Genomic DNA, 22,907 nt, shown 5'->3' with positions numbered 1-22,907 from the left:
CATATAACTGCAATTATTCCCTTTTTGTTTCCAACAAGGAAACTGAGCCAAATTTTCAGGTCAATTTTTGATCACAACCAAATGATTTCCAAGGAAGGTATTACTGTTTCTCTATTTCAGCTATAGGAAAACCATTCATAATTGCTAGAGATAGTCATATTTGATCTCAACTTTCTATTCTAAATTATAATGATCATGGTTCATATTTTTAAATCTATTCTTATCAAAAGACTTGATTAAAAATATAACACTCGTTTGCAAAATAATACTTTACAGGTGAAAAAAGAATTGAAGTCTACTATGAGATAACCAACCACTAAAAGTCTTACCTGAGAATCTTTAACAATACTTGTTGTATCTGGTTGCATTTGGTTTGCGATCCCAAAATCAATTAGCTTTAACATTCCATCCACTATCAGAAAGTTAGCTGGTTTAAGATCACTATGAACAATGCCTTTAAAATAAAAATCCACTATAATATTAAACACTGTAAAACATTCTAAGGACCAAAAAACTCACAACCTACAGGTCGAGCTGTATTTATTCCTTCAATTAGTGACTCCAAGTCAATATTCATTTTTGCATATATTCTGCAAACATTGACATAGCAATTGTTATGTACCAGGCACTATTCTAAGTTTGTTGTTTATATAGTACTGACTCATTTAATCCCCACAGCAGTGCTGAAGTATTATTATCTTCCCTATTGTATGGCAAGGAAACTAAGGCAATGAGAGTTTAATTAACTTGTACAAGGTCACACAGCCTAAGTCACAGTGCCATGAGTTGAAGCCAGACAGTCTGGCTTCAGAATCTATCCTCTTAACCACCAGGATTCACTGCCCACTAGAGAGCCTCATAAATTACACTGCCAGACAGTAAGACCCTAATGCTCCTGACATCTCCATCCCTATAGCCCTGATCTTGATCACTGAATTATCTTTTAACTTATAGAAAGAGAGATATAAGGAGGAGATAAATTACAATTAACTAGGATAACCGTTATTAAAAAAAAACAAACAAACAGGATAAGGCAGAGAATAGCCCTAAAAAAAACCAAGGACAAGTAAAAACCAACCCATAAGTAGGCCTAACAGTAAAAAACAAACAAACAAAAAATCCAGCTCTCACACAGGGCATACAATACAAAATGATTAGGAGAATGAGTAAAATAAACATCTCATATTTTTAGGATGCCTGAACCTCAAAGTCTCAGTTCTGCCATAATCTAAGTATCTGGAAATAAGGATGATAGACTACATTAATACTAAGAAAAAAACATTTTGTATTACAGATGTTAAGAATTTGAGTTCACGTCTTATATCCTTTGGGTTAACAGTGTTTTAAGAAATGGTTTTGTGCCTTCATCTTTAAATAAACTTCTAATTATTTAGTTCATCTAGTTAAAGATGCCAATAACCAATGTCTTAAAGTTGTAAGTGTATTTCTCTAAGATGACACTGTTAACAAATATTTTAACCTTCACACAAATATAAAAAAACCTTTAAATACCATGTTGATGGATTGTGTGAACTGCCTCTAACATATTTTTCCAGTAACTCTTGCGTTCCCATGGGTCAATGGATTTTTTCTTTTTAAGCCAACTATTAAGGTCAATATTTCCACACTCCATTACCATGTAGATGTACTGGTCTGTGATTTCACTGCAATTAAACAAATAAAAGCAGCAAAACAATAAATGGCAAGGTTATATTAAAATTTACTAAATATTTACCTGAAGAATGACAAAAGTTTTCTTTTTAAATTTAAAAAGAATTCTTACTAATCATAGAGCCGGATGATCTTATCACTGTGTTGTTGTAGTTTATTCAAATAAGCTATTTCGTTCCGGTAACTATCAAGAGTTTGGTTATCTGCTTCTTCTAAGTTCACATATTTTATAGCATATATCTGTTTCTTTTCATTCAACACCTGAAATACCTATACAGTAGAACAAAGAGAAGTTTAGAATATACTACTTATACACTATTGCAATGATTCTAAATTTATTAGAATTTTAGGTTGGGAGAAAATTCTGAAGGAAATACTGATATGAACAATTAAAAGTTTTTAGGCCTATTTTGTGTTTAGAAGGAAGAAAAGTAATTCTCATTGGAGAGTAACAGTCCGTTTCCAATGACCTATGATGATGGGCATTCAATAATTTAAGGTATAAATCTAAGTTTTTATATCAACATGTAAGAAAAATAATTTAAATTTCATATATAAAACAATCTGTGGGATGCCCTAACCAGGGAAACAGCATAAAGAAAAAGACATTCCAAAATGTTAAAGACAAGCCTGGTCTGTGGTGTGCTCCTTTAATCCCAACTACTCAGAAGGCTGAGGTGGGAGAATCATTGCTTGAGCCCCAGAGTTTGAGTCCAGCCTTGGCAAAATAGTGAGACACTGTCTCAAGGAAAAAGAAAAGTGAAGGATGACTAAAGGTTATGACAGAGTCAATTCAATTCACAGATGTTGTTTTCTCCATTGCGCCTGGATTTAGCAATTTCATTCATGTGATACAGAATATTAAAAAATATATACTAATCATAAGCTATCAGTATATCCAGTTGTGAAAAGCAGATTAGGTCCGATTTTCAAAGTCAAGTTGGCAGGAACAAGATGTTCTTGTATGTTGTCAGGATCTCTGACGTCAAAGTCCAATTGCTCTGACTATAATGAACAGTCAAATTCTAAGTAACATTTTAGGACAGATAACATTTTTAATAATAGAAAACACTGCAAATGTAGCTTTAAGCAAATATGCAACAGGGATGGTGCTTTTAAAACTCAATTCAAATACAAAATGCCAATGTATACAAGAAAAATTATATTCACATATCCCCTTTGACATATGTAAGTAAAAATTCATTTAACCTTGAACATCCAGCAGATACAGGGAAGGAATAAGAAAAGAGCCCAAGTGTTCATGAGGTTGATGTGCTAAAACTGCACTAACAAGGAAAATCTATCAGGCCCCTCAGGTATAGCGTGCTTTTAATTTTTAGGTATAAGACTCTAATGAAGTATTACTGGTTTTAGTTCGACACACAGAAAATTAGAGGGGTATGGGGCATAAGAGGGAGAAGAAAATAACAATAAAACAGATAGGAATTTAAAAATAGCAGCATAAAGCCATTTTGTAAAAGGTAAACAGCCTCATAAACCCATGACCCTGAATCTAATAGCTAAAATCTTATTTGTATGTTCTGGTGGTGTATCTGTACAATGAAATAGCTTTGTATCATAAAAAGATAGAAAGACTAAAATTTAAAGATGAAAGACTAGAGGGAAATACCTGAATTGAAGCTGCAGCTCCAACCTTATCAGCAACCTAACTCTAGGCAAGCCCCTTAACCTCTCAAAAATCAAATGCTGTTAGTAGTACCTACTGCACATGGTTGGAAGGATGACTCAAATGAATGATGTCTGCAGAGTGTTCTGCAGTGTGTCTGAAGCGAAGCAAATGTGAGCTACCATCACTAAAGACATTCAGGACAGAATAAAGTGGACATTTTAAAACATGTTAAAGTTATCAGACATATCAGAAAAAAAGCATACAGGATATTAAAGCTATTTATGTAATAAGATCTTTAAGTGAACAAATAAAAACTTTTAAATTAACTTTTTGCACGAATGAGTTTATTATTGCCCCCACTGTCCCTGTTCTGGCAAAACTCTTGCATCTGGATCAGGTTAGCTTTATTTCAATTTCATAGAGACAGTATCAAGTGATGATTTGTTAGTTTTGTGAGAAGTTACCAGTATCTTGACCATGCTCATTAACCCCATGACTGTTCTAGAGACTCTTAATAGCCTCCTTAAAAATTGCTCACTGCCTAAACTCTGAAACGGGCACAGCACAAATTGCATTAGTTTTATAAAGCATGTTACTATCTTTTTCTCTGGGGCATTTGATTTTTTCAAGTCTATCATAATTAACTTAAATAACAATTAAATTGAATTCAGAAAATATGGGTCAGTCATAGCTTTATCACTTGGTCCTTGACTGAAATAAGCTTACATCTTCATTATACTCCAAGGAAAAAAATGTTCAAAATGCCATTAAGACTACTCTACATTCTCTGAAAACATATCACTAAATAAATACCTCTAGTAAGTGTCAATACTTTGGTACTACTAAAATATAGCCAAATAACAAATAAATAATAAATATTAACCAAGTAATTTCTATGAAAGCAATTAGGTAATTCAAACAGAATGACAAAAGGAAATGTATAATGAAACCAATATTTATTGAAGACTTGATACACATGGTAATGCACATAACCTTATCTTTCATAGTTAGTAAGACAGCCTTATGCAAGTCTAATTACTGTTAGCTAGATTAGGAAAGTACAGTAAAACTTAAAATCAGTCAAACAGTGTTTGTTTAATGTATCATCCTTAACAACTTATAATAGCAAAACTGCTGAAAACTGAGAGTTTATTCATTAACTAATCAATTCAGTCCCTACCTGTTCTAGGTACTGTTCTAGACACTGGGGCTAATATCACTGAGCGAATCAGACAAACATCCCTATCTTCATGGAGCTCACATACATTCAAGTGCAGGGGGACACAAACAGTAAACCAAATAAGTAAATTACAGAACATGTTAGAAGGTAAGATACAGAGAAAAACAAAACAGGAGGGGAATAAAGAACATCAGTGATTGGAAGGTGGGAGTTGCAGTTTTAGAGTGTGGGCAAGGAAGTCCTAACTCAGAAAACACATGGGGATATCTGGAGGAAAATAGGATGTAATGTTAAAATAGACCAGGAGGAGGGCTGGGCACAGTGACGTAATTCCAGCACTTTGGGAGATGAGGTGGGAGAATCACAAGGTCAGGAGTTCATGACCAGCCTGGCCAACATGGTAAAACCCCGTCTCTACAAAAAATTAGCTGGACATACTGGCAGGCGTCTGTAATCCCAGCTACTCAGGAAGCTGAGGCAGGAGAATCGATTGAATCCAGGAGGTGAAGGTTGCAGTGAGCCAAGATTGTGCCACTGCACTCCAGCTGGGGCGGCAGAGTGAGACTCCTTTTCAAAAAAAAAAAAAAAGATCAGGAGGAACTGAAATAAGGTAAACACAGAAAGACAAATACCTCATGTTCTCACTTATATGTGAAATCTAAAACAATTAAACTCATAGAAGCAGAGCTTATACCACCTTTAACAATGGTGGTTACCAAAGGCTGGAGGTTGAGGGAAATGGGAAGATGTTGGTGAAGGGATACAAAGCCTCAAATAGGAGAAACAAGTTTGACTTTTTTTTTTAGATCATTAGCATAGCATGATGAATATGATAATTGGAAATTATACATTTCAATATTGCAAAGAGTCAATTTCTAAGGTTCTCATCACAAAAAATTTGAGGCAACAGATGTTAATTAGCTTAATCATTCCACATTGTATTAAAACATCATAATACCACCTTGTACCCCATAAAAATATACAACTATAATTTGTCAATATAAAATTTAAAAAAAAGTAGACCAGGAGGGCAAAGACTGAGTCAATGAAATCCTTTAGGAGGCTATTAAAATAATTTAGGTGAAAATACAAAAGTTGCCCTGACCAAAGCAGTAACGCTGGAGATGATGAGAAATACATTCTGGAGACACTTTGAAGTAGAACCAACAAGATTTGCTGATTGGCTAGATGTGTGCAAGAGAATGAGAGGCACCAATTTTTTGGTCAATCAGTTGCAAGAATGAAGTTGCCATTTACTGAAATGGGAAAAGCTATAGAGCAAGAGTTGTGTTTGGACATACTGTTTTAAATGCCCAGCAGTCACCAAGAAGAGATGTTAAACAGTCAAGTTGAATATACAACTCTGGAATTCAAAGGCGAGGTATTAGCTGGAAATACAAGTTTGGGAACTGTCAGCATATACATAGTATCTGAAACCACAAGATTGAAAGTGAACAGCAACGGAGTGAGTTTAAGATGAAAAAGGCCGGGTGTGGTGGCTCACACCTGTAATCCCAGCACTTTGTGAGGCTGAAGCGGGTGGATCACAAGGTCAGGAGATGGAGACCATCCTGGCAACATGGTGAAACCCCGTCTCAACTAAAATTACAAAAATTAGCTGGGCATGGTGGCACGTGCTTGTAATCCCAGCTACTTGGGAGGCTAAGGCAGGAGAATTGCTTGAACCAGGGAGCTGGAGGTTGCAGTAAGCTGAGATCGCGTCACTGCATTCCAGCCTGGGCGACACAGTGAGACTCGGTGTCAAAAAAGAAAAGAAAAAGAAAAAGAAAAAGATGAATGAGGACTAAGCCCTGGAGCACTGCTTCACTGAGATCAGAAACATGAGGAAGATAGTAGGCATAGCCAGTTTGAGAAGGAAAAAAACCACGAACGAAGTGGGGAAAAAAAACTTAAATGAGAAAAAACAATCAGCTGTCCCAAATGCTACATATTCCAAAATCTAAGCAAAGAATTAGATTTGGCAAAAACGTGGGGGTCATTAGTGGTCTTGATTACAGTTATTCTGGTGAGTGATGAAGGCAAAAATCTAACAGAAGTAGATTTAATTGAATGACAAAGATGGTAAGTTTAGGTATGCCTAAGATGCCCTCTATCCAGAGATGTAGAAACGATATAAATTTAGAACTCAGGTAAATTTAGAAAATAATCTAATTTCAGAAACTCATTTGTTACTGAATTCTGTTTCTGAAATGAAAAGCTCAAAACAAAACAAATCCATTAGTGAAAATCCTTGCTGAATGAGTCTAAACATACTACAACACATTCTGACTCAGAAATTTCTGGTTCTTTTGTGGTAATACATAGTGGTCATTTGCTACCCCATGTCAATATTTTTATTATTAAAGAAGAAATATGGAAGCATAGGACATTAAAAGGAAAGGCAGGAGACTGGGAATAAGAGATCTAAAGAGGGTATGTCACATGTGAGGGAGGGTGTGGGAAGAGAAGGGGAGGTGTTAAGATGGCTTTTTGGCTGAAGGGCAACATGGCCCCTAAAAGTTAAGGAAAAGCTGCCCTCACAGGTAAAGACCAAAAAAACCCAGAAAGTTTAAAATATTTCTATTTATTTTGTAAATATTTAAGACACTTACCTTACTTGAACCTCCACGTCCTATCTGCTTTAATATGGAATAAATTTTTCCTTTAACTGAAATGCATTCATTTGTTGAAGAGGATGCTAAAACCTAAATAAGTAAAATGTATAAATAAAAGTTCAAAGAATATGCCTAAGAAACTAGCTTACATTTGGTACAGTCAACTGCTTCCCATTTTGAAATTATCTTAAATCTTAAGTAGAAATGTTACAATATTTTTAAAAGGACTTGCTCTATATACTTTAACCAAAGAGAAAAACCTTAAAAAATAATATAGACAAACTTCCAAGGTCTCCCCCTTTAACTGGTTTTGACTTAAAAAGATAATTCTTAAGGAGAAAAAAACACTTAGTATGCAATCTGCAAACTTACAAACTTTAAAAAATATATATATAATAAAAAATTAATTTTTCATTTTTACTTTCTATCTTTTCCCCTATACCTCTTTACTTTCATATGTGCATATACACACACATAATTATATCTATATATTTATTTCTGAGACAGGGTCTCACTCTGTCTCCCAGACTGATATGCAGTGGCGTGATCTCACCTCACCACTACCTCTGCCTCCCAGGCTCAAGCAATTCTCCTGTCTCAGCTTCCCAAGTAGGTGCGATTACGGGCGTACCACTACTGTCAGCTGTATCTGTATTCTTCTTTCTCATTTAGTGTTATATTATAAAAGAAGCAATGTGCTAAAGGTATTAAGAGCTCCAGGGTCAATCAAACAAATGAACATTTCAGTGATGTCCTTGATATGGTTTGGATTTGTACCTCCACTCAAATTTCATGTGGAATTGTAATTCCCAATGCTGGAGGTGGGACCTGGTGAGAGGTGACTGAATCATGGGGGTCGATCTCCCCCTCAGTGCTTCTCTGAGAGTTCTCAAGAGATTTGGTGGTTTAAAAGTATGTGGAACCTCCCCCCACTCTCTTGCTTCCTCCTGCTCCATCCATATGAAGTGCCTAGCTCCCCTTCACCTTCTGCCATGATTGAAAGTTTCCTGAGGCCTCCCCAGAAGCCAAGCAGATTGCCAGCATCATGCCTCCAGGACAGCCTGAGGAACCATTATCCAGTTCAACCTCTTTTCTTTATAAATTACAGTCTCAGGTACTTTTTTTTTATAGCAGTGTGAGAACTGATTAATATAGCCCCCCCACTTTGTGCTGAGTGATGTTCAACAAGTTAATTTTTTAGAACCTCAGCATCTTCCCCAGCAAACTTTTCAGTTGATGTACTGTACAATTTGCTTCATCATCTCTTCCCTTATACTGGAGGATCTCTCTGTGTACCTATAAATGCTTTGAACAGATGGAGTGCTGAGAGGACTTATTCTGAGCTGATAAAGAAGTTGAAACAAAAAGAGCTCCTGATTAGCTGATTAACCAAGTTGAAGCAAGGTCTGAATAAACCTCAATTTAACTAAGGCCTGCTTTGGGTTCCAAATGGTAGAATCTCATGTAATCTTCTATTTAAATAAAAAGATAAATATTCTAATTTTCTCACCTCTAGGACTAAGATACACTGTTGAGTCAATATATATTTATTTCCTGTAAGAAAGTATTGGGCTTCTAAATGTGTATGTATTGTAATTTCATCAAGGTTCCCCCCCTTCCTTTTGTGCCTCCTCTCTCTCATCTTCATTTCATATTTCAAACTGTGAATGTTTCTGAGGGAAGAAAGCAGTTCAATGTCCTTTTCCCATGGCTGCTGACAGTTTAGAATAAAATAATTCTATCTTATTTCTGATTCAACACTAATGTGAGCTCGTTTCCTACACAGGACATCCCACATCCCCCTTAGTTGGCCCTTACAGTGGCTAGAGTTTCCAAAATGCAATTTGGGTCATTTCAGTTCTCTGCTTCAGCCTCTTCCAAAGCTTCCCACCCTCTAGGGTAAAACTTAAGGGTCCAGCAAACCTTGGGCCTCACCCCTTCCCCTTCGTAAGCTGCAGCCACACTGTGGCCTCATTTCAGTTCTCTCCTGACACTGGCCTCTTCTAGAAGGCCCCACCAAGCCCCTCCACTTATTATCTGTGACTTGTCTTCTAGACTGCAAATCAAACAGGGCCTGACACTAGTAACAGCTAAATACATGTGTTTTGAATCAATGCATGAACAAACTTGAGCATTTTTTCTTTGTAATTTATTATATTGTTTCAATCCTCAAAACGCTATCACCCCTTTCCAGTTAATATCTACTGTCAGCTCATTGTTTTGTCCATTATTCTTTCAAATTACGCAAATTATACATAATACAAATTACCACTTTAACCATTTTTAAGTACAATTCAGTGGCATTAAGTACATTCAGTATGTGATGATGAAAAAGTTCTGGAGACGGATGGTGGCACAAATATCACCACTGAAACTCTATATCCATTAAACAGCAACTCACCATTTCTCCCTCTCTCTTTCCTGGTAACTACTGTTCTTATTCTGTCAACCAATTTTATCAGTTGATTTTTATAGTTAATTACTCATGGGTTTTTTGTTTTATTTAAATAACAATACCTGCTAACATTTCTGATTTACTAAGTGTCATATTCTGTATTAAGAGTTACATATATATTAACTAATTTAATCTTTACAACCATCCTTGAGGTAATTAGCTTTATTAATTTTATAGAGGATGAAATAGGCACAGAAAGTTTAGGTAATTTTCAAAAGATCACACAGACCGTAAGCAGTGAGGCCAAAATTCAAGCCCAGTGTCTTAAAGGTCCATGTTTTCTACCAGTATTAAGCTGCCTCTAGGACAGTTATTAGAAACTAACTTTCGCCTCATCAGCAAAAAATCTTTCTTCTTATAGTTATTACTATAACACATTCTAGCAGTACCTCATATTGCTATTCTGATATTTTGAAAATGTACATTTCCAAATGAATTGTATACTAACAAATAAAATGAAGCTGCTCACTACCAGCTGATACAAACACAACAAAAAGTAACCCTGGCTGGGCAGGGTGGCTCATGCCTGCAATCCAGAACTTTGGGAGTCCGAGGTCAATGGATGGCTTGAGGCCAGGAGTTTGAGACCAGCCTGGGCAATATGATGAAACCCTGTCTCTACTAAAAATACAAAAATTAGCCAGGTGTAGTGGTACGTGTCTGTAATCCTAGCTACTCAGGAGGCTAAGGAACAAGAATCGCTTGAACCTGGGAGGTAAAAGTTGTAGTGAGCTGAGATCGCAACATTGCACTCCAGTCTGGTCAACAGAGCAAGACTCCGTCTCAAAAAAAATAAAAATAAAAACTAACCTTTATTATAAAGAAATTTTAACCAGCTCTTCAACTGTATTCTTTGGCCTAGTTAAGGAGTAGCTTCATTAGCTTCCTCAGTAGCAAACCTCTCAAAGCCACAAGGCACACTCTTAATAGGATATCAGAAAAGTTTTGCCTAGTGGATTTAAGAATGGCCAAGTTCTTAAGACCTTTCCTGACAACTAGATGCTATAAAAATAAAATCTGTAAAACTGATTCGAACCTGTAAAGTTTGAAGTGGAGTAGCAGGTATTTGCTGCTGTTGCTGCTGGAAACAGACAGGTTGGCCATAAGGTGTTGACAACTGACAAGCAGGTGGAAAGTTGTCTGTTACAACTGGAGTTCTAAAACTGGGAAAGATTTTTTTTAATTTAAAACATTACAATTTAACAAGTAAGATTCTCATTCAGTTTTCATTTATTTTAAAAGGCTAAAATAAACTTAAAAGTGTTACATCAAACAGAACCCAACTTACTTTTCATAATATAGCTGATGTTTATTTCAGATATGCCACTACCAGATATTTAATTTTGGGGAATTCTTTCTGAAAGTAAATATTTGTATGCAGACAAGAAATCCTTGTTTGTAAGAAAAAGAAGATGGCATTTAAAATACAAAGTAGTTGGGGTTATTTTATATGAATTTAGCAAATGTCAGCTTATGGCCAATCATAGATTTTATTCGGTTTTTTTTTAAACAATAATGTTCTATATGGCCTACTAGAAATAACAGAAAGCCAATTACATCAGAGGATTTTGGCCTTTGAGCTTAAATCTGTTCAGTATACATTTGTGCTTTGCCTTGTTTGCTGTTAATATATCCTCAACATCTAGAACACTGCTTGGCACGAAAGAGCTCCAAAAATATTTAACAATAACGAACCTAGTATCACAAATCTATTATCACTATTTTAGTTAACAATAATTCTTTAAAATATTCTACATATAATAAAATGAGGTAACATATAGTAAAACTACATTAAGTAGGTAAGAGGCTAGGTTATAAAATATTTAAGGCCAGTTCTAATTAAGATCAAGGATTACATTATGAAAATGAAACGCAAAAGACGACATGGACTTAAGCTATCCCCTAAGTCATTAAAGATATAGCCACTAGTTGATGGTTATAATGTATCCAATCCCTTTATTTCCTTTCTCTGAAATGGCATTCATTTTCTTTTGTAGTATCCCTTGTGTTCCCTGTCAATCAGCACACTGATTGTCCAATTTCTTCACTCATCCATCATTCCTATACTCAAGTACTACACCTTTGAATACCCCCAGAACTAGATGAACTGTAACAACCAACCTCTTCCAGAAGCTATCACTTTCCAATTAACATCACTTTTGTTAAAAAAAAAATTCATCTACCCTTTATCCACTCTAAGAATGCTCATCTTTAAAATCTCTCTCTCAGTAGAGATATATGTACGGCAATACAAGATTATCAAGAAGTTTTGCATCCTCAGAGTATTTATAGGTTGTAGGTAAAGATTTCAACATGACAGAGACTACATTCACAACAATACTTAAAAATATGCATTATTACACCACTTTTCCCTTCCTATTTTATAGATGAAAACACTGATACTGAGAAAATAATATGAAGTTGGAAAATCTTTAAAGTAAAAGAGCAGGATTTAATCCCAGATTTATTTGACCCAGAAGCCCATCTTAATTCTATCATACCACCCTGCCAATCAAGCAAGGGGCCAAAAGTAATTACCAGCTCATGTAATCATCCAAGGCATTGCTGCTTGGTGTCTTACAAATAGATTTTGGATCAAACCATTTATAAGCTGACATTGGCGGTGACTGTTTTGAAACTGAAAAGACAGGTTGCTCAAAAGTGGTATGTTTCTGTTAAAACAAAATAAAAGAACACTATGGTTTAGAGTTTTTAAATTGTTGCCTGTTCAACAGTTTTTACGAATATTATAACTTTTAAAATAATAATATATAATATACAAAAGCACATTAAAACAGGTAGGCGCATATATATATATATATGTATATTTCAGACTTTCAGTAATTTTTTAGTATAGTTATTTATTTATTAAATTCTTAAGCCTAGTGAATTCTGCTCCAACTGATGACAAGTACAGGGAAGGCACGTAAATTGTTTAAAACACAATTTAACATTCTCCACAATCAGAGCTATTTTAACAGGTAGTAAATTCTTATAATCTAAAGTAGTAGCCTATGCTTCTGAAAATTAGCCTTCTTTAATCAATAAAACTATATTCCCTTTTCCTCAAATGTAGCCAAATACTACTTACTTAGCAAAATGTGGAATGACAAATGCCTATCTTGTGTCCTCCTTAAGAAGAGACAGAACCTGTAGAAATTCTTTCTCCAAAAGCATTGTTGAAAAAAAAAAAAAAAGAACCTATAGAATTCATCCTGTACAAACCCCCAAACAATGATGAAGGAACATCTGCTGTGGCAGAGATCAGCAAATTATAAGCTCAGGCTCAATCTGGCCTGCTGCCTGCCTATTTTTGTAAACAAAGTTTTATTAGAACATGGCTATGCCAATCTGTTTACATATTGTTTATGGCTTTTATTTTCATGCTCTAATGGCAGAAGTGAAAAGCTACATACAACAGAGCCCATGGCCTGCAAAGCCTAATAACCCTTTATAGAAGTTTGCTAGTCCCTGCTGTACCACATCTCAATCAAAGAGAGAACCACATTTTGCTTGAATACTTTTAGTAATTAAGCACTCACTAGTCTACAGAGGATCACTTCAATTATGGGACAGCTTTAGTTATCAGAAAATATTTGCAGATAATTTGGATTAAATTGGTTTCACTATTATAATTTCAACACACTGGTCCTCATTATGGTCTTGAGAATTACAATGGCTAAATCTATCCTACTTTCTACATTTCATTCTTGGCAAAGAAATTTTTATTCCAGGATAAATTCTCCCTCTCATTTAAGACTTTCGTGTGTCTGTGCTCCCGTGCAGGCATGCACACATTTTGGGATTACTGGTAAAGATGTTACTGAGGACTGCTATAGTAAGATTAATGAGCAAGGAAAATGAAAAAGAGCATGATCATAGAGTGGAATGTTTGCATTTGCGATTTAGGAGGTCAGAATTGAGGATATAAGGAGTGAGTGGCTAAAGCAAAATTAAGGAAACGGTCTTGAGACAGGAAGAAGTTAGAAACATGAAGGCCGGCTGTAGGACTGGTAATACACAGGGGTATAGAAGCCAACAAAAACAAAGACAGTTGTTGGGATCTGGTTGATCCAAACCCTAATAGCTTCAAGGAATGATGAGGAATCACTAGGGGATTCAGAGATGAGAATAAGCCAGAATCCCCCAAAGAGCAGGCTTTTTGCAAGAAAAGAGACGAAGAAATGGTTTGGACATAGAATGAGGAGCACACAGCCATAAGGTAAGTGAGATGTGAAACAGAACCAATCCTCCCTTGAAGGGGCTGCTGGTCAAGCAATAACCACAAGAAACTGCCTAGATTCTATACTTTTTCTTTCTATGTGTACTATTGAACAGTTCTTAGTATATTCACAGTTGTGCAACCACTACCACTATCCAATTTTAGAATATTTTCATCTCTTAAAAAGAAACCTCGCCGGGCGCAGTGGCTCAAGCCTGTAATCCCAGCACTTTGGGAGGCCGAGGCGGGTGGATCACGAGGTCAAGAGATCGAGACCATCCTGGTCAACATGGTGAAACCCCGTCTCTACTAAAAATACAAAACATTAGCTGGGCATGGTGGCGCGTGCCTGTAATCCCAGCTACTCAGGAGGCTGAGGCAGGAGAATTGCCTGAACCCAGGAGGCGGAGGCTGCGGTGAGCCGAGATCGCGCCATTGCACTCCAGCCTGGGTAACAAGAGTGAAACTCCATCTAAAAAAAAAAAAAAAAAGGAAACCTCATACCCATTAGCAATCACTCTCCACTGCTCCCAGCCCCTGGCAACCACTAATCTACTTTCCACCTCTATGGATTTGCCTATTCTGATCATTTTATCTAAATGAGATCAAACAATATATGGGCTTTTGTGATGAGCTTTTCACTTAGCATGTTGTGAATGTTCATTTATGTTGTAACATGTACTAGTACTTCATTACCATTTATTGTTGATTAACATTTCATTGTATTAATGTACCACATTTTGCTTATCCATTCATTGACTGGATATTTTGTTATTTCCACATTTTGGCAATTATGAAAATGATGCTATGAATATTTATGTACAAATATTTGTGTGGATATACACTTTCAATTCTCTTGACTACAAACCTAGGAGTGGAAATGCTGGGTCATATAACGTGACATTTAACCTTTTGAAGAACTGCCAGATGATTGTACCATTTTACATCCCCACTAGCAGCATATGAAGGTTCTAAAATTCTCCACATCCTCATCAACATTTGTTATTGTCTCTTTAATTGTAGCCATCCTAGTGGGTGTGAAGCAGTATCTAATTATGGTTTTGATTTGTATTTCTTCAATGATCCATATGTTTTTCAGTTCCCTTACAATTCTATTAGTGTACAAGTTTCAAACAGAAAAAAAAGAGGAGATGCTTGTTTAATACAATCTATGACTCAACCTGTCAGGATCCTTATCATCTGGCATTTGTTACCTGTATCTACAATTTAGTGATCTTACTATAATATTTACCTTTCTCACTTTTATTTTCTCATGAGTATATACTGGAGTTTTCCAGAGAGTGTATGACATGTAATAATGAAATAGATTGAATGCAAAAGCAGACATAAGAATCCAGTCTTCTGTTAAGTCAACCGTTAAGATTTGCAAAAACTGTAAATCAATGCTACTCTTCTCACTGTAGTTATTTTGTTTCAAAAAATACTTATTTTCATAATAGTGTACTTATATTCATATGAGTTTATCATAGTTATTTTTAATAAACTAATAAATATTTTTTAGATTTCTTGGCTTTATTTCCTAATACAGCAAATAGAAACAAATAAAATCAACATAAACAAAAGCTCTTTATGGGCATTGATAATTAAGAATATAAAAGAACAAAATATTTGAGAACCAGTGAATTAGAAAATAAGGCCTTTACTGTCTTTACTGCAAGTCACTGAAAAGAAATGGTAAGGAAACTATGGCCATGAACTGTAGCTATGGCTCTTTAGGTATCCTACCTGATCATTCCTTCTGGAAAGGCCACCAGGAATGAGCATTCAATATGTTACAAATTCATGTATATTGTGTAGAATATATTTTTCTATTTTTATCAGTGAGTATGACCATAAGAAACTGTTAAGTGCTTGGGACAGCACTGTACTAGTTCAGAGATTGGTATACACTTTTGTGCAAAGGACCAGATAGTAAATGTTTTAAACTTTGCAGGCCAGATGGTTTCTAATGTAGCTACTCAATTCTGCTCTTATAATGCAAAAGCAGCCATAGACATTAAATGAATGAGTGTGTCAGTGTTCCAATAAATCTTTATTTATACAAGCAGGCTAAGAACTATACTTGGTCCATAGCCTGTAGTCTGCCAACCCCTGCACCAGTCTACCGGCAACCTAGAAACACTACTGAACATAGAAAGGAATTCAGACTGACTCTTACTGAACGTATGACTGTTCCTGATCACTATTTTATAAATGATTAAAAAATCCTTTAAATAAACTATTCTACTAAATAAGGTCCACACACATTTAATAAACGAAAACATTTAATATGACCATCAAACTTCAAAAATGCATTATGAACAAAAAAGCAATGTTGTACTTTAGCAGAAAAGTTACCTCTGTATTAATCTTTCGGGCTAACTCCGGAATCTGCCGCTGATTTGAAGATGCAGCAGGATTCTGGTTAATACACTCTGACTTTCTCTTAGATTCCCACTGTTTCTGGTTACTCTCTGGAACCTCTGGTTCTTGGTACTCTTTAGTTTCTGAAATTGTATTTGTTGTCATTAAAAAGCAAGAATATTTGATCATAACAAACTAAGCCTAAACAACAGAACATGTTACAAACTATATTAGTATTCAGTTCTTAAAAACAAACAAGGAGTGAAACAAAAAGCTTTAAGCCAGCTACTTAACAATTTGTTTTTAGCAAGTCAATTTCACAAAGTTGCACTATAGTCACCTCCCTAAATTGTTACTAAGAACTTTGTTTAGAGACCCTGGCAGATTTAAATGCTTCTTTACCAATAAACAAATAACTAAAAAATTTTAAAACGTATAGGTGGTATAAAGTCTTACTAATAGAGAAGTTAATTTACCACTCTTCACAGACCGATATCCAAGTCTCAAAATGCATTTTAAAACTTTTTTTTTTCCCTTTTTGCTTTCAGCCTCGAAGCACACTTTGGAAACTCTTAGTTTCTCTTTCCCACCAGGCACTTCCACGAACACTGTTCACGTATCTAATTATGTACTTGCTTAGAAATTTCAGGGGCCAATTTTGAAACAAACCAAGCAGAAACTGAGCTTCCGACTTCCTCACTTAGGGGGAGTTTCGAACAATTAACCTGCCACTACCCAGCTGAAGTCAGGAAGACACAAACCATACCTCCAGATGGGTGATTAGGCAATATAACCATCAGAACAAGACATTCAGATGTGCACCACTCCCATATATTTCCCATACCTTTTCCTTCTTAAACTCATTCACTCAGCCCAAAAAGTTGAAATGGTCTTTTGAGGGCATGAGCCTGGCCAGTCCCCAATTGTTAGCATATAATAAAACTGCTTTCCTTTTACCATACTTCACTTCTTGTGCTTTTGGCTTCTGTGTGGTGAACAGCCAGACTTGAGTCAGTTACAAATGTGCTGTCCCATGTGAGGAACTGCTTGTTTTGAGGGGGCTTAGCTTGTACGCCTGGTTTCCAACTAGTGGAGCAACTGGCTGTGGGAGGGGGCCACGGCTCACCCACTCAGGTTACCAGGCCAAAGTAGGGACCACTTGCAAATGCCAGCTGCTCATGGATAGCTGACCCTGCAGCTAGGACCTTAAGGAATTCCCAGCAGCTAAGGAGACCAAATCTTGTCTCAAGGATTTTTTCTTCCCTCCTCTTCGTGGCATCAGCTGCTGTAACGTTCAGCTGGTATATGGAAAGTAGCATCTGGGAAGTCAACGGAATTCAAGGGTTGGATAAATCAACCAGAGTGTACTGGGAAATTCTCCATCTTTGTTAACTGTGCTTTCTAATTGTCTGGACCTAGTATAGGTCATTTTGTGGTGCCATTTGGACCTCTTTGCTATCTGGACCCAGTGCAGGTCACTCTGTGGTGCTGTCTAGGTTTGAGACAAGATCTCAGGACTCTCTCCTTCTTGGGAATGGGTTTGGAGTGTTCCATCTGCATTGGATCTGTCTGTGTTTATGTCTCTGTTTAGCGTTACCCCTCTGTTCAAGAGTGCTTTGAAACCATCTCCATCCCACTCATCAAAACTAGAAAGCAGCAAGATAGGCTGCTCCTCTCCTCGCTAGGGGAGAAATGGTTTCCAACAACCTGGCCTCTGATTTTGTCATCCTCTTTTGGACTTCAGAGTATTTCTTGTATCTGTATCGAGCTTTGTTAGGGAAGAAAGCATGTGAGCTCTTTCCTAGACTTCTGAGACTCCAGTTGGTTAAATATTATGGCCTGTTTTTGTGTACATTTTAAAATTAATGGGCAAATTACAAATAAGAAAAATTCAGAGCTCAAATGGTTAACCTGCAACTTTAAAATTAAACAGTTCTCTAAAGCTAGCTATTTTCGCTTTTCTTTTCTGCCTGCTTTGAACATGCTGTTATTAAGCTACTTGAATTGAGATAAAACTCAATGTTTAAATATCACTTGGAAGGTTGCCTTTTTTTTTTCTTATACAGTTTTCAGCCAGTTATGGCTATAATACAATCATTAGGAACTCATTTGAAACTGAAGAAAAAAGAGAAAAAAAGGATAAAAGAGTTTTTTTGTTTGTTTGTTTTTTTGTTTTTAAAGATGAGGTTTCACCATGATGGCCAGGCTGGTCTTGAACTCCTGACCTCAGGTGATCCACCCACCTCGGCCTCCCAAACTACTAGGATTACAGGCGTGAGCCACCGTGTCTGGCCTAAAAGACGTTTTTTAAGGCCAAACTGCCAGAGATTGCTTTACCCAAATTTTGGTTCACAGCTTTCCTCAGATTATCTATAAGGGCAAACAAGGTTTAGCCACGTGAACGGGTTCCAATTTTATCAGAAAAATAATTTGGATCAGCTCTTTTGTACAGTGGTGAGTTTGTACTGCTATCTTATGTTTAGATTCTGAGGTAAAAGATATTGGATCTTTGTGCCTGTGTCTATACATGTTTAGAAATACATGTATTATATGTGGTATCTAGCATGCTACCAAATTGGCTTATAAGTAAATGAGTACTCATAAATTTAAAAAGTCCTAATGCTTTTCAAGTTGACAGGAATCTTGGTAAATAAAAATGATTTTAGAATTATTAATAAAAATAAACGTTTTCAGAGTTATCAGCATACATTTTTGTCTGAGTTTATTGACCAAATGGTTTTATATCTGTCTCTGTCTATATATTAAGATGTCAGGTTTGACATAAAAGTTATAAGACTATAAACCCTCAAAAACAGACTAATATTTGTGTGACTTTTTTTGTTTTATTTTTACAAATAAGACTAATTTAATTTAGATTATTGGTTCGATGAAAACCGCTCAATCTTCTGAGTTATCGGCAAAATATATTTAACTCTAAGGTTCTTACTTAGCTGTTCACCTGTTATTCAGACTTTAAAAATGGTTAACAGGGAAACAACTTTAAATAATGACTAGCTTTGTACAACAGCTCACTTTTCAGAAGTAACCTAGGTAAACTGTTAAAAATGAAAAAAGCTCAGGACATATAAATGAGATAAATGCTTATAAGTGGACTTTCTGTGTAATTTAAAATCGTAAAATTATTTTGAATGAAGTAATTGATCCTCATTAGATGTCTAGGTCATTTCCAATTAAGAAAAAATTATAATATGGGAAAGCATGTTTCAGAAATTACAGAATAGTCTTTTGAAGGTAACAGCCTGGCCATTCTAAAACTGCCTTCCTTTCATCACACCTCATTTCTGGTCTTTTTCGCCTCTGAGTAGCAAGCAGCTGGACTTAAGCCAGTTACAAGACCTCTAGTTTACCACAAAAATTTCACCTTATGCTAGTTTGTAATTTATTCTCTCAAAGATCTACAAACAAAAACACCTGAACAATATATTTAACATTCTATAAATATACAATTCCATTCCTTTCACAATAATGGATGAAAAAGTCCTAAACAAAATATTAGCAATTGATATACAAAAGGGATAACAAATTATATACAAATTGGACTTATTCCTAAATGCAGTTTGCTTAACATTTGAAAGTCAATGTAGGCCAGGCATGGTGGCTCACACCTGTAATCCCAGCACTTTGGGAGGCCGAGGTAGGCGGATCACCTGAGGTCAGGAGTTTGAGAACAGGCTGACCAACATGGAGAAACCTGATCTCTATTAAAAATACAAAAAATTAGCCAGGCATGATGACGCATGCCTGTAATCCCAGCTACTCGGGAGGCTGAGGCAGGAGAATCGCTTGAACCCAGGAGGCAGAGGTTGTGGTGAGTTGAGATTGTGCCATTGCACTCCAGCCTGGGTAACAAGAGCGAAAGTCTGTCTCAAAAAAAGAAAGAAAGCCAATGTAATTTGCCATAGTAACAGACTAAAGAAGGAAAATATATAATTAAATAGACGCAGAAAAATAATTTGATAAAATTCAACACCCAGTCACAAAAAAAAACTATTATTAATAACCTATGTATAAAATGGAACTCACTCAATCTGACAAAAAGCAGGGACAAAACTCTACAGCAATTATCGTACTAAAAGTAAAATACTGACAGCTTTCTCTTAAAATAAGAAATGAGACAAGAACAGCACCTATCACCCCTTTCTAATCACCGTTATACTGGAGGTCACAGCAATTATAACAAGGCACAGAAAAGAAAGTTAAAAGGATTCAAAATGAAAAAAGCTATACTATTTTCAAACATAACTGTGTACCTGTAAAAATCCAAAAAATGCACAGAAAACTATTAGAATTACTCAGTGAATTTAGCAGTGCCACGGTATCTAAAAAACAGTATGTAAAAATCAATTGTATTCGTTATAAACTAACAACAAAGATTTTTTTTCTTTAGACAAGGTCTTCTTCTATCACCCAGGCTGGAATGCAGTGGAATAATCAGGTGATCATAGCTCAGTGCAGTCTCAACCTCCTGGGCTCAAGTGATCCTCCCACCTCAGCCTCCTCCGCAGCTGGGACCACAGGCACATCCCACCACACCGAGCTAACTTTTCTGTTGAGATGAGATTTCCTTATGTTGCCCAGGCTAGAAAAAGGTTTTTAAAAAGATACCATTCATTATCACAGCATCAAAAAATATCAAGAATATGTGATCGGTATCAAAAAATATTCAAGAATAGATTGCTGGCAAGACCGAATAGGAACAGCTCTGGTGTGCAGCTCTCAGTGAGATCAACACAGAAGGTGGGTGATTTCAGCATTTCCAACTGAGGTACCTGGTTCATCTCATTGAGACTGGTTGGACAGTGGGTGCAGCCCAAGGAGAGCGAGCCAAAGCAAGGTGGGGCATCGCCTCACCCGGGAAGCGCAAGGGGTCGGGGAACTCCCTCTCCTTGCCAAGGGAAGCCATTAGGGTCTGTACCCTGCACTCTGGCCCAGATACTGCGCTCTTCCCATGGTGTTCACAACCAACAGACTAGGAGATTCCCTCTGGTACCTATACAACCATCAGGGCCCTGGGCTTCCAGCACAAAACTGGGAAGCCATTTGGGCAGACACTAAGCTAGCTACAGTGGTATTTTTTTTCATGCCTCAGTGGTGCCTGGAACACCAGCGAGACAAAAACGTTCACTCCCTGGGAAAGGGGGCTAAAGCCAGGCAGTCAAATGGTTTGGCTCAGGGTTCCCATCCCCCGGAGACCAGCAAACTAAGATCCACTGGCTTGAAATTCTCACAGCCAGCACAGCAGTCTAAGCTCGAACTGGGACAGTGAGCTTGGTGGGGGAACGGGCATCTGCCATTGCTGAGGTGGTTTTAACCTTTACAGTGCAAACAAAGTTGCTGGGAAGTTCAAACTAGGCAGAGTCCACCACAGCTCAGCAAGGCTGCTTTAGGCAGACTGTCTCACTAGAGTCCCTCCTTGCTGGGTAGGGTATCTCTGAAAAAAGGCAGCAGCCCATCAGGGACTTAGAAATAAAGCCCCCAGCTTCCTGGGACAGACAGACAACCTGGGAAAAGAGGAGGTAGTGGGCACAGCTTTAGCAGATTTAAATGTCCCTGCCTGGCAGGTCTGAAGAGAGCAGTGGATATCCCAGCACAGCATTCAAGCTCTGATAAGGGATAGACTGCCTCCTCAAGTGGATCCCCGACCCCTGTGTATCCTGACTGGGAGACACCTCCCAATAGGGGCAACAGACACCTCATACAGGAGAGCTCTGGCTGGCATCTGGCAGGTACCGTACTGGGATGAAGCTACTAGAGGAAGGAACAGGCAACAATCTTTGCTGTTCAGCAGCCTCTGCCGGTGGTACCCTGGCAGCAGAGTCTGGAGTGGACCTCCAGCAAACTCCAGCAGACCAGCAGCAGAGGGCCTGACTGTTGGAAGGAAAACTAACAAACAGAAAGGAATAGTTTCAACATCAACAAAAAGGACGTCCACTCAGAGACCCCATCCAAAGGTCACCGACTTCAGAGACCAAAGGTAGATAAATTCTCCAGCACAAATTTTTGTGCTGGGGAGAAACCAGCACAAAAAGGCTGAAAATTCCAAAAACCAGAACACCTCTTCTCCTCCAAGGTATCGTAACTCCTCACCAGCAAAAAAACAAAACTAGATGGAGAATGAGTTGGACAAACTGACAGAAGTAGGCTTCAGGAAGTAAGTAATGATAAAATCCTCCAAGCTAAAGGAGCATCTTCTAACCCAATGCAAGGAAGCTAAGAATGTTGAAAAAAGGTTAGATGAATTGCTAACTAGAATAATAAGTTTAGAAAAGAATATAAACTACCAAATGGAGCTGAAAAAAAAAAACAGCACAAGAACTTCGTGAAGCATATACAAGTTTCAATAGCCAAATCAATCAAGTGGAAGAAGGATATCAGAGACTGAAGATCAACTCAATAAAATAAAGTGAGAAGACAAGATTAGAGAAAAAAGAGTGAAAAGAAATGAACAAAGCTCCAAGAAATATGGGACTATGTGAAAAGACCAAATCTACATTTGACTGGTGTACCTGAAAGTGACAGGGAGAATGGAACCAAGTTGGAAAATACTCTTCGGGATATTATCCAGGAGAACTTCCCAACCTAGCAAGGCAGACCAACATTCAAATTCAGGAAATACAGAGAAAACCACAGAGATACTCCTTGAGATGAGCAACCCCACAACACATAATCGTCAGATTCACCAAGGTTGAAATGAAGTAAAAAAATGCTAAGGGCAGCCAGAGAGAAAGGTTGGGTTACTCACAAAGGGA

The 22,907-nt window shown here is 37.0% G+C and overlaps 1 protein-coding gene across 5 annotated transcripts in view; it reads right to left on the bottom strand.

The window, feature by feature from the left end:
- Positions 1 to 22,907, bottom strand: part of TTK (TTK protein kinase) — a 56,682-nt gene that overhangs the window by 5,450 nt on the left and 28,325 nt on the right. For 4 of the 5 annotated variants that reach the window (XM_037741297.1, XM_037741295.1, XM_017536415.2 and 1 more), the window contains 7 exons: positions 16,132 to 16,280; positions 12,090 to 12,223; positions 10,588 to 10,714; positions 7,094 to 7,186; positions 1,784 to 1,941; positions 1,513 to 1,664; positions 330 to 454 (listed from right to left, as the gene is read on the bottom strand). In XM_037741297.1, the coding sequence (XP_037597225.1) occupies positions 330 to 454; positions 1,513 to 1,664; positions 1,784 to 1,941; positions 7,094 to 7,186; positions 10,588 to 10,714; positions 12,090 to 12,223; positions 16,132 to 16,280 (938 nt within the window). The remainder of the gene's footprint in view (positions 1 to 329; positions 455 to 1,512; positions 1,665 to 1,783; positions 1,942 to 7,093; positions 7,187 to 10,587; positions 10,715 to 12,089; positions 12,224 to 16,131; positions 16,281 to 22,907) is intronic. The other variant, XM_017536416.2, reaches the window with a different exon arrangement.

This window comes from Cebus imitator, unplaced genomic scaffold (genome assembly GCF_001604975.1).
Source record: "Cebus imitator isolate Cc_AM_T3 unplaced genomic scaffold, Cebus_imitator-1.0 Scaffold98, whole genome shotgun sequence".
In the NCBI taxonomy this organism is placed as follows: Eukaryota; Metazoa; Chordata; class Mammalia; order Primates; family Cebidae; genus Cebus; species Cebus imitator.
This window is presented reverse-complemented; position numbering and strand designations above follow the sequence as displayed.